Source organism: Acanthochromis polyacanthus, chromosome 8 (assembly GCF_021347895.1).
Source record: "Acanthochromis polyacanthus isolate Apoly-LR-REF ecotype Palm Island chromosome 8, KAUST_Apoly_ChrSc, whole genome shotgun sequence".
Taxonomy (NCBI): domain Eukaryota; kingdom Metazoa; phylum Chordata; class Actinopteri; family Pomacentridae; genus Acanthochromis; species Acanthochromis polyacanthus.
This window is the reverse complement of record NC_067120.1, coordinates 13575468-13587855: the sequence shown is the minus strand read 5'-3', so window position 1 is coordinate 13587855 and position 12388 is coordinate 13575468. Positions and strand designations below refer to the sequence as shown.

The 12388-nt window shown below is 42.8% G+C and overlaps 3 protein-coding genes across 3 annotated transcripts; 1 reads left to right on the top strand and 2 right to left on the bottom strand.

Moving 5' to 3' along the window:
- Window positions 1–519: 519 nt before the first annotated feature.
- On the bottom strand, window positions 520–3299 carry spi1a (Spi-1 proto-oncogene a). Its single transcript, XM_022192860.2, has 5 exons — window positions 3132–3299; window positions 2639–2732; window positions 2375–2559; window positions 1102–1255; window positions 520–1010 (listed from the first exon to the last, which is right to left on the bottom strand). Exons 1-5 carry the CDS (start codon window positions 3156–3158, stop codon window positions 700–702), a joined length of 771 nt encoding a protein of 256 aa, XP_022048552.2. The 5' UTR covers window positions 3159–3299; the 3' UTR covers window positions 520–699.
- A 1367-nt stretch (window positions 3300–4666) lies between these two features.
- On the top strand, window positions 4667–7325 carry tmem276a (transmembrane protein 276a). Its single transcript, XM_022192889.2, has 4 exons — window positions 4667–5410; window positions 5888–6001; window positions 6108–6245; window positions 6396–7325. The coding sequence occupies exons 1-4, from the start codon at window positions 5011–5013 to the stop codon at window positions 6641–6643; spliced, it is 900 nt and encodes a 299-aa protein (XP_022048581.1). The 5' UTR covers window positions 4667–5010; the 3' UTR covers window positions 6644–7325.
- A 3991-nt stretch (window positions 7326–11316) lies between these two features.
- On the bottom strand, window positions 11317–12388 carry fibina (fin bud initiation factor a). The gene has a single exon (XM_022192888.2). It carries the CDS (start codon window positions 12299–12301, stop codon window positions 11672–11674), a length of 630 nt encoding a protein of 209 aa, XP_022048580.1. The 5' UTR covers window positions 12302–12388; the 3' UTR covers window positions 11317–11671.

Here is a 12388-nt window from a genome sequence, read left to right as displayed (position 1 = left end):
GGTTTGTAGTACCTGAAATCTCATTGTGTCATGTCAATAATTAGTGGGTAATGGCTCAGTTATGCCCTACATGCATTCGATTGTGTTTTTCTTTGGATTTAATATGGACCCACAGAATTCTGCACGCTTGTCCCATCTACTGTCGTCTTGATGACTGAGTGGACCCCAAATTTCACTACCATAAGGGACAATTACCTGGATTACATGGCAAATGTTTTTGTCTGAATTCCAACTGGTGTAATTTTTCTTGTTTGTTTGTTTCTGGTTTGTACAATGATGTGTCACTGCATTCACTGGCAGACAAAAGTTACTCAAGACACTGATTCTGAACAGTCGGTATTCATAATAAAAGATGTGATTGAGGTTGATATTATCAGGACTTGAAATTAATCAAATATTAAGTTGTTGCTGTTTTGCTTTGCTCTACCTCTCAAAATATCACAGATCATGTGGGGGGTTTGGCAGCGTCTGATCTTTAATCATTCCTCAATTCTCGTACACAAACACAGACAAGCTTAGTTGATTTTGAAATGAAGCCGTTTATATAGAATTTTGCAAGAGGAAACACACTGGCCTTACAAATAAATATGTATCGAAACTTGGAAGTAAAACAAGGTGAAATTACAATTGTACAGGCAAAACAGAATTTGGGTTATTTTCGTGATTTCAGCGTGATAAAAGACAGCCTGTGTTCGCTCATCAGTGAGGATACTGACATAAATACAGGTTCCTCAGCACTTCCTCACTGAACTGATAGGTCAGCTTCTTCTTTACTTTTTTGATCTCTCCAGTTTTACCATAGTTCCTCAGAGCTCGAGCCATTTTTTGGTACGTCATTTTTTTGCGGTTTCCTTTCTGAAATCCCCAGTGGCTTGCCAGAGCTTCTTTGTGTTTTGTGGAGAACTGGAAGATGCCCTTGTCCTGGTCCACCCACCAGATGCTGTCGCTCATATCGCCGTTTCTTAGCAAGTCCAGGAGAAACTGGTACAGGCGGATTTTCCTCTTATTGTCTGGAAGATATGATATTTGTTGAAGCAATTTCTGTCAGTTTACGAAGACTTCAGTATTAACATCAGTGCATTTTTTGTGTCAAATACTCACTAGTGTCTTTCCTGAAGGAAGAATGACTGCGGTCCTCAAATTCTTCCTCCCCCTCTGATACCTCCAGTGGAGGACTGATTCCTCTTCTGTCCTCCTCTGAGTAGTACTGTCCAGGTGAGGACGAGGCCTGGTATGGGTAGTTGAAATACTGGATCTTTAGGGGAAATATAAATAGTTGGAGATTACACAAAGAAGGCAGCGGGCTGCAATGTTCTGTTTTGCAATTATTCACCGTCTGACATTTTAAACACTGCCATTGTACCAAAAGAGGAAGTTGCTCGGCCAAAATAGAATTCAGTGCTCAGCAGTACCACGTGGTGCAGATGACATTTCAGTGAAAATATTCCAGACTGTCCACATTGTGTTCTGTATTTGTGGAGATTAAATTGCATTTATATAAAAAAGGACATTATAAAAGCTCTAAATCCGTAATGTTTTCTTTGAATGATTCCTGAAAATAGTGTGTTTTCATTTTGGAGGCAGCAGCAGATTGATTCTACAGACACACATCACAGTATTAAATTCTGGAGCTCACATATCCACAAAAGAGCTGCTCACAGAGACTCGTTGGATTTGTTGGGCTTCCGTCTATAATGTAATATTGTAAGGTCTTGACCTCAGATTGCGTCTGTAATGAATTGGTGCTCTATAAATGAAACACAATTTAAATTGAACATTTACTCCAAACTCTCAGATTTCAGCTTCTTAATTGCGAATATTTGCTGATTTTATTTAACGATGCTACTTGGGCTCTGGAATATCTTGTTGGGCATTGTTCATAATTTTCTATCAGTGCATGAGCTAAAGGATTAATAGAATAGACAACGTTAATGAAAATAACCATTACCAACAGCCCTAATTAACATTTAAATTCCATGTCAAGTGAAGTTCTCCTAAAATGTGAAAAGAGGCTGTGTCACATTAGTGCCAAGTGTGCCCAAACGTGATGAGAATCAGCCCAGATTTAGTTTTTTCCTGTGAGTGGCCTTTCATGCTTGAGATCCTTACACTTGCACTGAGCAAATGTGTCATCTCTCCGTGAGCAAACAGACTTATGTGAATCACTGCTGTAGTAACAGTTGATATAATGTCACTGCAAAGCATCACTGTTGCCTGCTATTAATAAAATGACAGCCAAAACAGACACTGTATGGAATTTAATAATGAGAGGATGTAATCATATCGATCTTTCATGTCAGGACTGTTATATTTCCAGTCATATATGCAGGCGCTGTGACTTTTCACTCTCATAATCTTCCATCTGTAGACTTACTTGTGGCGACACCGACAGAGGGACGAGTGGAGGGTCCAGGTGAAGAGGCAGAGACTCGCTGCTGTATCTGTAGGGCTGTATGAGCTGCTGAGGAGACACAGCCTGCAGCTCTGTGAGGTGATTCACCGGGGAATTCTCAAAGTCTGACGCCTGGACTCGCTCAGAGTGGAAGGTCCATCTATGGTCTGGAAAGTTATGTAAGTTTAAGCACCTGGCTGTGTAAGGATTTTTATTTTATATAGTGGGTACATCCAGTCTCCTCACCTTCATAAATCTCCCCCACAGTACTGAGGTAGGGGTACAGCTCTACCGGAGGGCGATAATTCTCTGGCTCGCCTGGAATAATTTCCTCTGAAGCCTTTGAAGGGGAAAAATTCAAGGTCTGAATCTCTCTGTCCGGGCAAAACTAAGTCAAATATGACCTTTAGTTCTTAACTCTAGAATTTAAAAAGCTTTCAGAAGAATATAAAGACAGAAAAATCAATATAATAAACTAACAAATAGACTACGAGAATAGATTTACTTAGTGATTCTTATTAAACACAAGCAAAACTCCTCTTCTCGTATCTACATAGTCAATAAATGAAAATCCCAATGTCCTAAAGTTCCACCTTGTCCACAAGAACAACATTTAAATGTCACTAGATATAACTTCTAGTAACTCACACAGATTAATTTGTCAAATAGCCTATTCTCTCTAACAAACTATACTCAAAAACTTCATTGGTTGTGTTAAAATCTGAAACGAATAACTTACAGGTGATATGACGAATCCGTCCATCATGTAAACAAGGCAGCATGAGCTTCGTGGTTCTTGAAGCTTGTGACAAAATCGAACTTTTTCCTATTTCTTCACTGAAAAACACGCAACGTTGCCGAGCGCTGACTTCAAAACACAAAGGGAACTGAAAGTGAGAAATAAGCTGGACTATATGCAGGCGACATTCACATCATTCACATGTCAGATTGGTGTGATCAACTGGTTCCTGATGGCCGAGCGAGCGTCATACATAAATGCATGTCTCTAAATCATACAGGAAAATATGGCTTTGTTTTAGTCTACACTTTAAGTTATACATAAAATATCTACAGATATTTGTGTAGAAAGTCTCAAAAAGAAAATATAGATGGACTGAGCGTGGACGGTTATCACACATATGAAACATTGAGCCCTTTTGTGCTTCAACTCTCATCAGTCCACGTGATGCTGTGGTGCGATTTGAGTGACTTTAATCCTTCACTCCTTCCTAACACAATGTAAAATCTATTATAAAATCACCAGCAATTCAGTTAAAACTCTACCAGTGTTCTCACACATCACATTTTCAATCACAACAGCTTCATGTAGGATTTTTTTCTAGTTGCTGCACACGGGCTGAAACCAAAAGTGAAGTTTGGAACTGGCTTTGTTCCTCTTTTAGTTTGGAATTATGGTTTTCAATGAGGAAGTTCTGATTATGAGAATAAAACCAGTGAAAACACGACTGACATGGATGGAGCCACTGTGCAGCCTGTTTGTGCAAAGTTGTGCAATAAACCCAGATCGACAGCTAGACTCTTCTCCTCTGTGGTTCCCCGGTGGTGGAACGAGTTACCAAACTGTGTCTCCATCTGCCGAGTCCCTCTCAGTCTTTATGAAAAGACTAAAAACCAGATCTTCACTGAACACCTTTGTACTCGACAAACTGCAAAAAAATAAAAAATAAATAAAAAATCCTATTCTGCACTGCCTGTAGACACCACGGTCCTAGTATCACACTTGAAGTTGTTTTATGGTTCTTATCCAGGTTGTTTTCTCCTAATTAGATCCTTGCTTGTGTTGTTTCTACTCTCACATGTACGTTGCTTTGAATAAAAGCATCTGCTAAATAAACTGTAGAATTGTAGACACACTGTGAGACAGATATTATTATAACCACCTTTGACTTTTTTTGATTATGTATACACTTTTACACCTGCTCTCAAAATAATGCACTAAACCAAGCAGTGTTCTGCAATATTTTCCATGTGTTTGACTCTTGGGATGGAAATTTACCAGAAGCAATGTGCTGGATGTGATGCAAGTGTTTCCTCAAACACAGAGAAAAACTGAGGCCCTTTTTATTATGGTGCTTCTTAACTTATCCCTTTAGACTACAGCAGATGAGGCGATACTAGAGAGGCTCAATTAAAAAACCAAAACACACACAGAGAAAAACAAATGCAGGGTATTCCTCTTGTCTGACTTTTGCAGACTCCAGCAGTCTTTTCCTACAGTGCGTAAAGTGCAGCTCTGGGGCTCCAAATATTTGCTCTGTCTCCATCTACTGGGCAGAGATGTTGGATTGACCAGTATCTAGGCTAGACTGAGTTCAGAGGCATTAGAGGAGACAACCAAAATAGCTCATCGAGGCCCAAATTTATTGATCCTTCCCCCCCGGAGAATTTGGCTCTGTTCGAAGATGGTTGACAAATCAAAGAAATGAGGGCTTCGGTGATTTATCCGCATTTCAGATTCCTCTGTGTTGCTGAATTTCCTCCACACCTCAGACACTGACAGCAGCATCAGCAGCAGCAGCAACAGCAGCAGCAGCCAGGATCGGAGTCCTGCTGTCCCGTGGAAATATCACGGCACCGAGCCGACAGACGCATGGAACATGGCTGCTATGAGGACTTTAACCGTGGCGGGTCTGTTTTTGGCGTTTTGCGCGTTGGGACTGATAGCGGTGGCGATCAGCACTGACAACTGGTACGAGACGGACGCCAGGAGGCACCGGCAGCGCTGCAAGAATTACTCAAACAAAAGAAACGACCCCGGCTACATCTACATCTCCAACAACAACCTGCCGCTCCGCATGCTGCCCAAAGAGCAGAGCGCGGAGCGGAAAGGCTCCGGCGGCGGCGGGATGCTGCTGCGGGCTAAGCGGCACTTCTTGGATCCTGCCCCGGCCATGGAGTCCCTCTGCAGTCGGCAGTACAACTCCACCATCACCGGACTGTGGAGAAAGTGCCACCGGGAGGGATTTGACTTGGAGACGGAGGATTTGATCTTTAAAGGTTCGTGTTCTAATGTGTTTGTTTTGGATTTTTTTTCTTTTCCTGTGTGTGTGTGTGTGTGTGTGTGTGTGTGTGTGTGTGTGTGAGGCGCTGTCAGTAAATACTTTGTGCACGAATGCGCTACCCAAGGTGCTGATGCTGCGCACAGACCCTGAAGGCCTACGCAGTATAACACGGAGTACAGTTACAAGGCAATCGACGTGCTGTGTGTGTTTTTTCTTTCTCTCCCAGCTCTAAAGGGCGAGCTGTAGTAACAGAAGCCTCGAGATACGTACAATAAGCTACTCCACAATGGTGTGGGTGGATGGGTGGGTGGAGAGGAAAGGAGAGGAAAGGAAAGGAGGGGGATTTTGGGTGCCTTTTTTTTGTTTTTTGTTTTTTGGGAGGGGGTGGCAGCAGAGAGCGTTGTGATATCCTCTCCCATCTAATCTGGGAGCTAACGTGAGACATCCTCTTTTGTGTTGTTTACATCCACAGGATTGGTTCCGCGCTGCACACCAATAAAATACTACTACTCCTCATCAGCGCTCCCCAGAAACCTGCCAATCAATCTGACCAAGACAATAAGGCAGGATGAGTGGCACGCACTCCGTGAGTTGCCAGTTCTTTCTCTCTCTTCCCATCTGATGAATTAATGTAGAGAAACCAGGCAGGGCCCCAGCTAATATAACGCTTGTGTCTGTGCGCCTTCTTGCAGACCTGCAGAGGATGACTGCCAGCTTCATAGGCATGGCCATATCCATCATCCTGTTCGGATGGATCATTGGAGTGCTGGGCTGCTGTCAGGAGCATGATCTGATGCAGTATGTCGCCGGACTTCTCTTCCTCATGGGAGGTAAGATGCACTTTTACGTAAAGGAGCGCTGCCCCGACTGGCCACAGGGGGGCGGTGTGGTCCGCGTTAATCACAGCTGCTGTAATGATGCATCACCAGGGAATGAAAATGGGTTTGTGCCTCACTGGCTGTGCTCTGGCTCTCTGGCAGGGACATGCTGCATAATCTCCCTCTGCACGTGTGTGGCTGGGATCAACTTTGAACTGTCCCGCTATCCTCGCTACATGTTCGGGATCCCGGAGGACATCAGCCACGGCTACGGCTGGTCCATGTTCTGTGCGTGGGGCGGACTGGGCCTCACTCTGCTGGCCGGCTTCCTGTGCACACTGGCCCCCTCCCTGTACCCACCACAGACCCCGGTGGTGCACAAGCCCAGACAGGAGAACGGCTGTGTGTGACACATCTAACAGACACCTGTCTCATCCTGAAACAGTGACGAGCCCTGTTCCAGAGACAGTTTTACCCATGCAGGGACTCAGAGCAGAGAGAGAGAAAGAGATGGATGGATGGATGGATGGATGGATGGATGGATGGATGGATGGAGAGCCTTTACACAGCTCGGCACAAAGAAAGCACAGAACACTGGCTCTCACTCACATGAAAATGATGAAGAAGTGAGATTTGACTGAAGACGATTTTCAGTTCCTCTGGTGCTTTTTTTCTCCCTCGTCCCTCTTTATGAATGAACTCTTCAGTGTCATTGCTTGCTCTTCAAGAGGAGAATATAATAATTTCTTCCTGTAAAATCTGCTAGTTTGAGAAAGAAAAAAAAACAACAAGAAAAAGACAAACACTGGCAGAAGATCAATAGGACAACTTTGAAGTCTGTATTGAAGATCAAACTATGGATGTGTACCGTCAGATTTGAAAAAGGGCAACTGTGTATCATTATGTACCCGTTCAAAACAAGATATGTACATGTACTTTTTGAATTGTATGTATGCAGATGCATTTGTGTTTATTCAAGGAAAAATATGAGCATTAAGACCAGACTGTGTTTGAGGGAAATGTTTTGTTGTTCTTGAGGTCTTACCCCCATCAAAATATTTTTGAGAAATAAAACAGCCATGCAAAACTGTATTTTCCCCTCTGTGTAACGCACTCAGTATGGTGTCCAAAGTTTTACAGCATTATTTTAAAACCAGTGGCTGGATATAGCTCTGTTGTGTTACGAGGAGCTGTGTGCAGGCCGCCGCTTTATGCAAACCACTTCTAAACACTTATATTTGCTAATGTGAGTGGCCAAAGCATGAGTCAGTGACCAAAAGTGAGCGACAAAACGGACAAAAATAAGTCAGTCCAAATAAAATGGAACACAAAGAGTGAAGTCATTTTATGCCGGGTGTTATAGCGAAATAAAATCCCCTTTAAAAGCATCAATGACACAAAATCAGAAATAAAATCCAGATAACTCTCTCTGATCGCGAACTTAAAAACTGCTGACAGCTGCACACTTCTGCCTGATTGATTGCACTGAAGAGTTCTGTTCCATTAACAACATACACAGCGGCCACTGTGAGCTGTAATTAGTTTGCCACAGCGTTTATGAGAATTTAAATCTTCCTGACATCTAATTCAGACGCTGGCTTCGCTCATTTCCTGCGATTTCTCTGCTCCTTTGCACCTCCACTGTTCTTTGTATTACTCAGATTGTGTTTATTATCTTCATAGAGTTATTACATGCAGACGAAGTCCTGGAAGAAATCCCTGCTGATGGTTAAGACCGAACCGGAGACGGTGTTTTCATAAGCAGACATTAGATCATAATATGATTTGCTGTGTATTATAAAGCAGACAATGCATTTGCTTATTAAATTATCTGCACTTTATGACAAGGTGAAAGATGAGCTTATTTGAGATTAAACAGTTCTATTCTGTTAGTATATTACGGCAGCAGTAATTCATTGTCATTGAGTTTTCCTTAACAATTCCACTGTGGAAAAATCTAGCAAACAAAACTTATTTGCAGTAAAATGTGTTGACATATCAAAGCTCATTGGCTGCTTTTACATTCTGGTAACGGTGATACAAAGCAGTGTGTGTTTAAAGACAGAAAACCTACAATTCCTATATGTGGCCACATCATTAAAAAGCCATTTATTATTATAGGTGGTCTAACTACTGCACATACTCCTGGACAGTTTATAGTCTATAAGTGCATTAAATTGCATGACCTCAGACTATGTTTGCATGTAAAACCACAGCCTGCACAGTGGCTATTTATGGCTCTGGCATTTGTAGTAAAGTAAAGAAGTGCACATGTGTATACTGAACTTTAACATAAAGGCAAGTATTTGTTCCTCCAACACAGTAAAATCCCTACAACCAAGTACGCACTGTGTTGGAAAACGTTGACGCTGCTGCTTTTGAAATGCTGTCTCACTCTACCTGAAGGGCTTGGCGAGGTTGGAGGACATTTTTTTGGGACAGGATCATGTCGTAGACACGTTTATCCAGAGCATCATGTGGCAGATTGTCTGTCATATTACGCTGTCTGAAAGTATTTCCCAGATGACAAATGATGGGAGTTGTGGACGTTTAAGTGCCTGGTTATAGCCCTGAGTGACATGCAGCATCCAGCGTCCCAGCAGCTCAGTTTTCTCTTGTCATATGTGCCGCTGAGCCATTTAAATAAACCTGCGGCCTTTTTTAAATGCTGGTCAAAAGACAATCTGTGTGCTGGTCACCTCATCTGATCATTGTGCTTTAAGGCCCCTCCTTACTAAGGTGTGGATTAATTTAGTGGTTGAATTTGCCACAAATGAAAAGCTCAAACACCTTTTCTACACAACTGGATACATTTAATTTCTAACTACAACAACAGAAATTAAATTTAAACAGTAGAAGATAGTTTTTCATACAGCGTTCATACTTTTGTTCAATAGTATGAATAAAATTTGATACATTTACTAAAGGTTTGCACTTAAGTACAATTAGAGGGTACTTTGCTTAAGTATTTCTACTTAATGCTGTCTTATTCTTCACGATATTATAATTAATATAGATTAAGAAAAACTAATTAACCAAGAAATTGTGATGGTATATTATAGATTAAGGAAACCAGCAGTATACAAAGTTGTTACAGTAAAACCAAACAAACAAAACCAAAGATAATCCATCAATTTAAAAATAAGCTACATAAAATATGAAGGTAATTGATATCAATACTACTTGTACAAATGTAAAATTGAAAATTCAGGGCTTTACTTGTAGTATTTTTACACTCTTGTATGGCTACTTGTGTTACAGTTCTTCTCAGTGTCTGAATGAATATTAGATGATGTTGTTTTCTCATGTCAATAATGTTTCTTCATTTAAATTCAATCTATACTTGAGCATAAAAGGTTTTTTTGGCCTCTAAAAGAGCAGCTTGACCAACGAATCTTCACTGTAGGTCAGCTTGTTAACAACATCTCACATCCTTCATTAGAAGACAGACTTTGCTCAGTTGGAATTTTCCCACTTGACATGCAGCTCCTCTAATAGCTTAGTTGTCATGGAGTTGAACTATGACCAGAGTCTGTGTTTTCCTTAAACAGCAGCTCCTGAATGAAAATGCATCAGCCGTACAGCTGAAAGATGGTAAAACTGTTAGTAGTAGTTGTACTATAGCATTCACAGCAGTGATAGTAACAGCAGGATTAGTAGCAGATGTAGTCTTTAGCAGCTCTCGTGTTTCTTGCAACAACAGTACAGAGGCATGTCGTTCTGGTGTCGTTGCGCTGAAGGGTCAGAGTTTTCTCAGGTCAACTCTCCTCTGCATTCCTGACCTTTCTTTGTTTGTCCTTCAGATGTGTCAGTGAGGAGATTACATTCTTCTAACAGCAGGCTCAGGCCTTCATGCTTCTAAGCATCAGGGACCTCAGTCCAACCCGCAGAAAAAACACGTTTCTATAGGTGGACTTAATGACTTGAGCCAAAATACACAAATTAAGTATGATGGGTGGATTTCTTCTGCGACTCGCTCTACCTTTTCTTTAACAGTGGAAATTTTAACCAAATATTTTAATCAACTCCTGAGAGCCCTGTGCAGCGCCCCTGGAAATTTAGAGCCTCGCAGAGATATAGGATTTCTCTGCACATGGAGCTCCTGCCGCTCGGGGTTTTTGACGGGGTTGGCCTGTGCTGAGCTGAGCTACAGAGAGCTGTTTTTAAAAAGGGGTCCCTCAGGGGAAGCTGGACTGTGAGGAAAACCAGACAGAGGAAATCACACCCAGTTGCGCTCATGGTTCCCTCACATCTGCAGAGACATTATCTCTGGAAAAAAAAAAAAGTGGGCATGCTTATGGCAGTTACTTTGTGGTTGTTGCAGACGCTGGCTGGAACAAGAGCCTTTTAAATGGTAGTTAAAGACAGAAAATAGACAGATTACTACTGGAGGAATTCAAAATATTAAATTCAAGGCAAAGCAAATTAAAACAGCCTGACCGACTGGTTTGTGTGTGTGACCCCGGTGGGCAAAGTTAATGCCTTATTCAGAATTCAAAACAACTTTTCTCCCATAAACAGAGTCTCTGAAACACAATGTTGTATTCAGCAGCTGAGGAGCGCTTCGACAGAGATACAAACAAGCTGCAGGTCGATTATAGGTCTACTTTAAGTAACACAATCATCTGAAAGAGCGGAGAATCTCAGTGCAGTAACATTTCATATCAAACGCGATCTCAATGGATTGTGACAGACCAAAGAGCAGATAGTGACAACAATCGCTGCCTTTGAACAAACATATTTCATACTGGAGTAGATGACTTCCAGATGGAAGTGGGAGGCAGTGACAGACTTCAAACGCCAATTAACCAGGGCCACTTCAAGGGACAGTCGAGTCTGCCACTTGTAGTGCCAACAACAAACACGGTGACGTAAAGACATGGCAGACGAGGAGGAGCGGGGTCACTTCTCACTGCTGAAAATCAAAGATGAAGATTGTAAATGTTGTCGCTGTTTACGCAGAGCTCAGGCTTAAAAGGATGGAGGAGGTTTTACATTATAACACTGTGTGACACCGGACATATGTCTCAGGAGAAAGTGTGAAAAAGAAAAGAGAGTAGAATGAAGAGAGAAAATAAGGATATGGAGTCAATATTTATTTAATCAGTTATAATAACCTAAAACTGTAAACATCATGGTTTAAATCATACAAATGGGTCATTTAGATTTCAATTCTGGAATCTCTTCTGTATAAAGTTCCTCTCAGATGTGGCACCACAGAGCTCCTTTATGCTCCCATTTCCTTTTTCCCTCCTGACTCAGAGGAATGCGTTGATATTTGTGTTTGAGCTCCTTCAGTGACACAGCTCCAAAGAATGGGACTAACTGGAGATCAGAGGATTTGGGATACTTAAGGAGGATACTCATAAGCCACAGTGAACTTTCCACTTGTTTAAATTGGAGGCTCCTCTATCTCACATTAAGCTGCCACAAGCCCACTAAGAGCCCACGTTGAGATACTCAGTCTTCAGGCGGCTCAGTCTGGTCCCATGACTGCGGATGATGAGGGACAGCAGCTCGTGTTTGTCCTTCAGTCCCTGGGAGATGTCGGTGGTTTCCCTCAGCGCGCCCCTGATGTCGCTCACTTGTTTCACTACGTAGCCGTTCAGCTGCTGCTCCTCTTTCAGCTCCGTCTCCTGACTCTGCTTAAACTTCACCTCCAGCTCCAGCAGCGACTTGTCCACGCTGGAGAAGGCCTCGCTGATCTGGCTGATCTCCCGCTGGAGGAACTTCCCGTAGCTGTCCTCTCCGTCCAGGTCGTGCGCAACGGTCCGGCCGATGCTCTCCAAAAGGCGCGCCGCGTCCTCCGCCTGCAGCTTGGTGATGACGAAGTCGTCGCGCACCACCGAGTCTGTGTCCTCGGAGGCTCCGCAAGGAAACACGTCCGAGAACTTGAACAGCATCTGGCACTGCTCCGGGTCCTCCGTCTCCTCATAGTCTCCGTCCGGGACGAAGAAGTGATGGAAGGTTCCGTTGGAGATCTCCGCCTGCAGGGGCCCGGTGTAGACCGCTGGGCTCAGCGGTACACATGCGACTAAGATGAGCAGCAGTGGGACGGGATCCATCATGCACCTCCTCTCTCTCTTTGGCGAGCAGCATCTGGACTGGCAGCCGGATCCAGCCAGCAGTTTTCATCCCGACTCATGTTACACGAT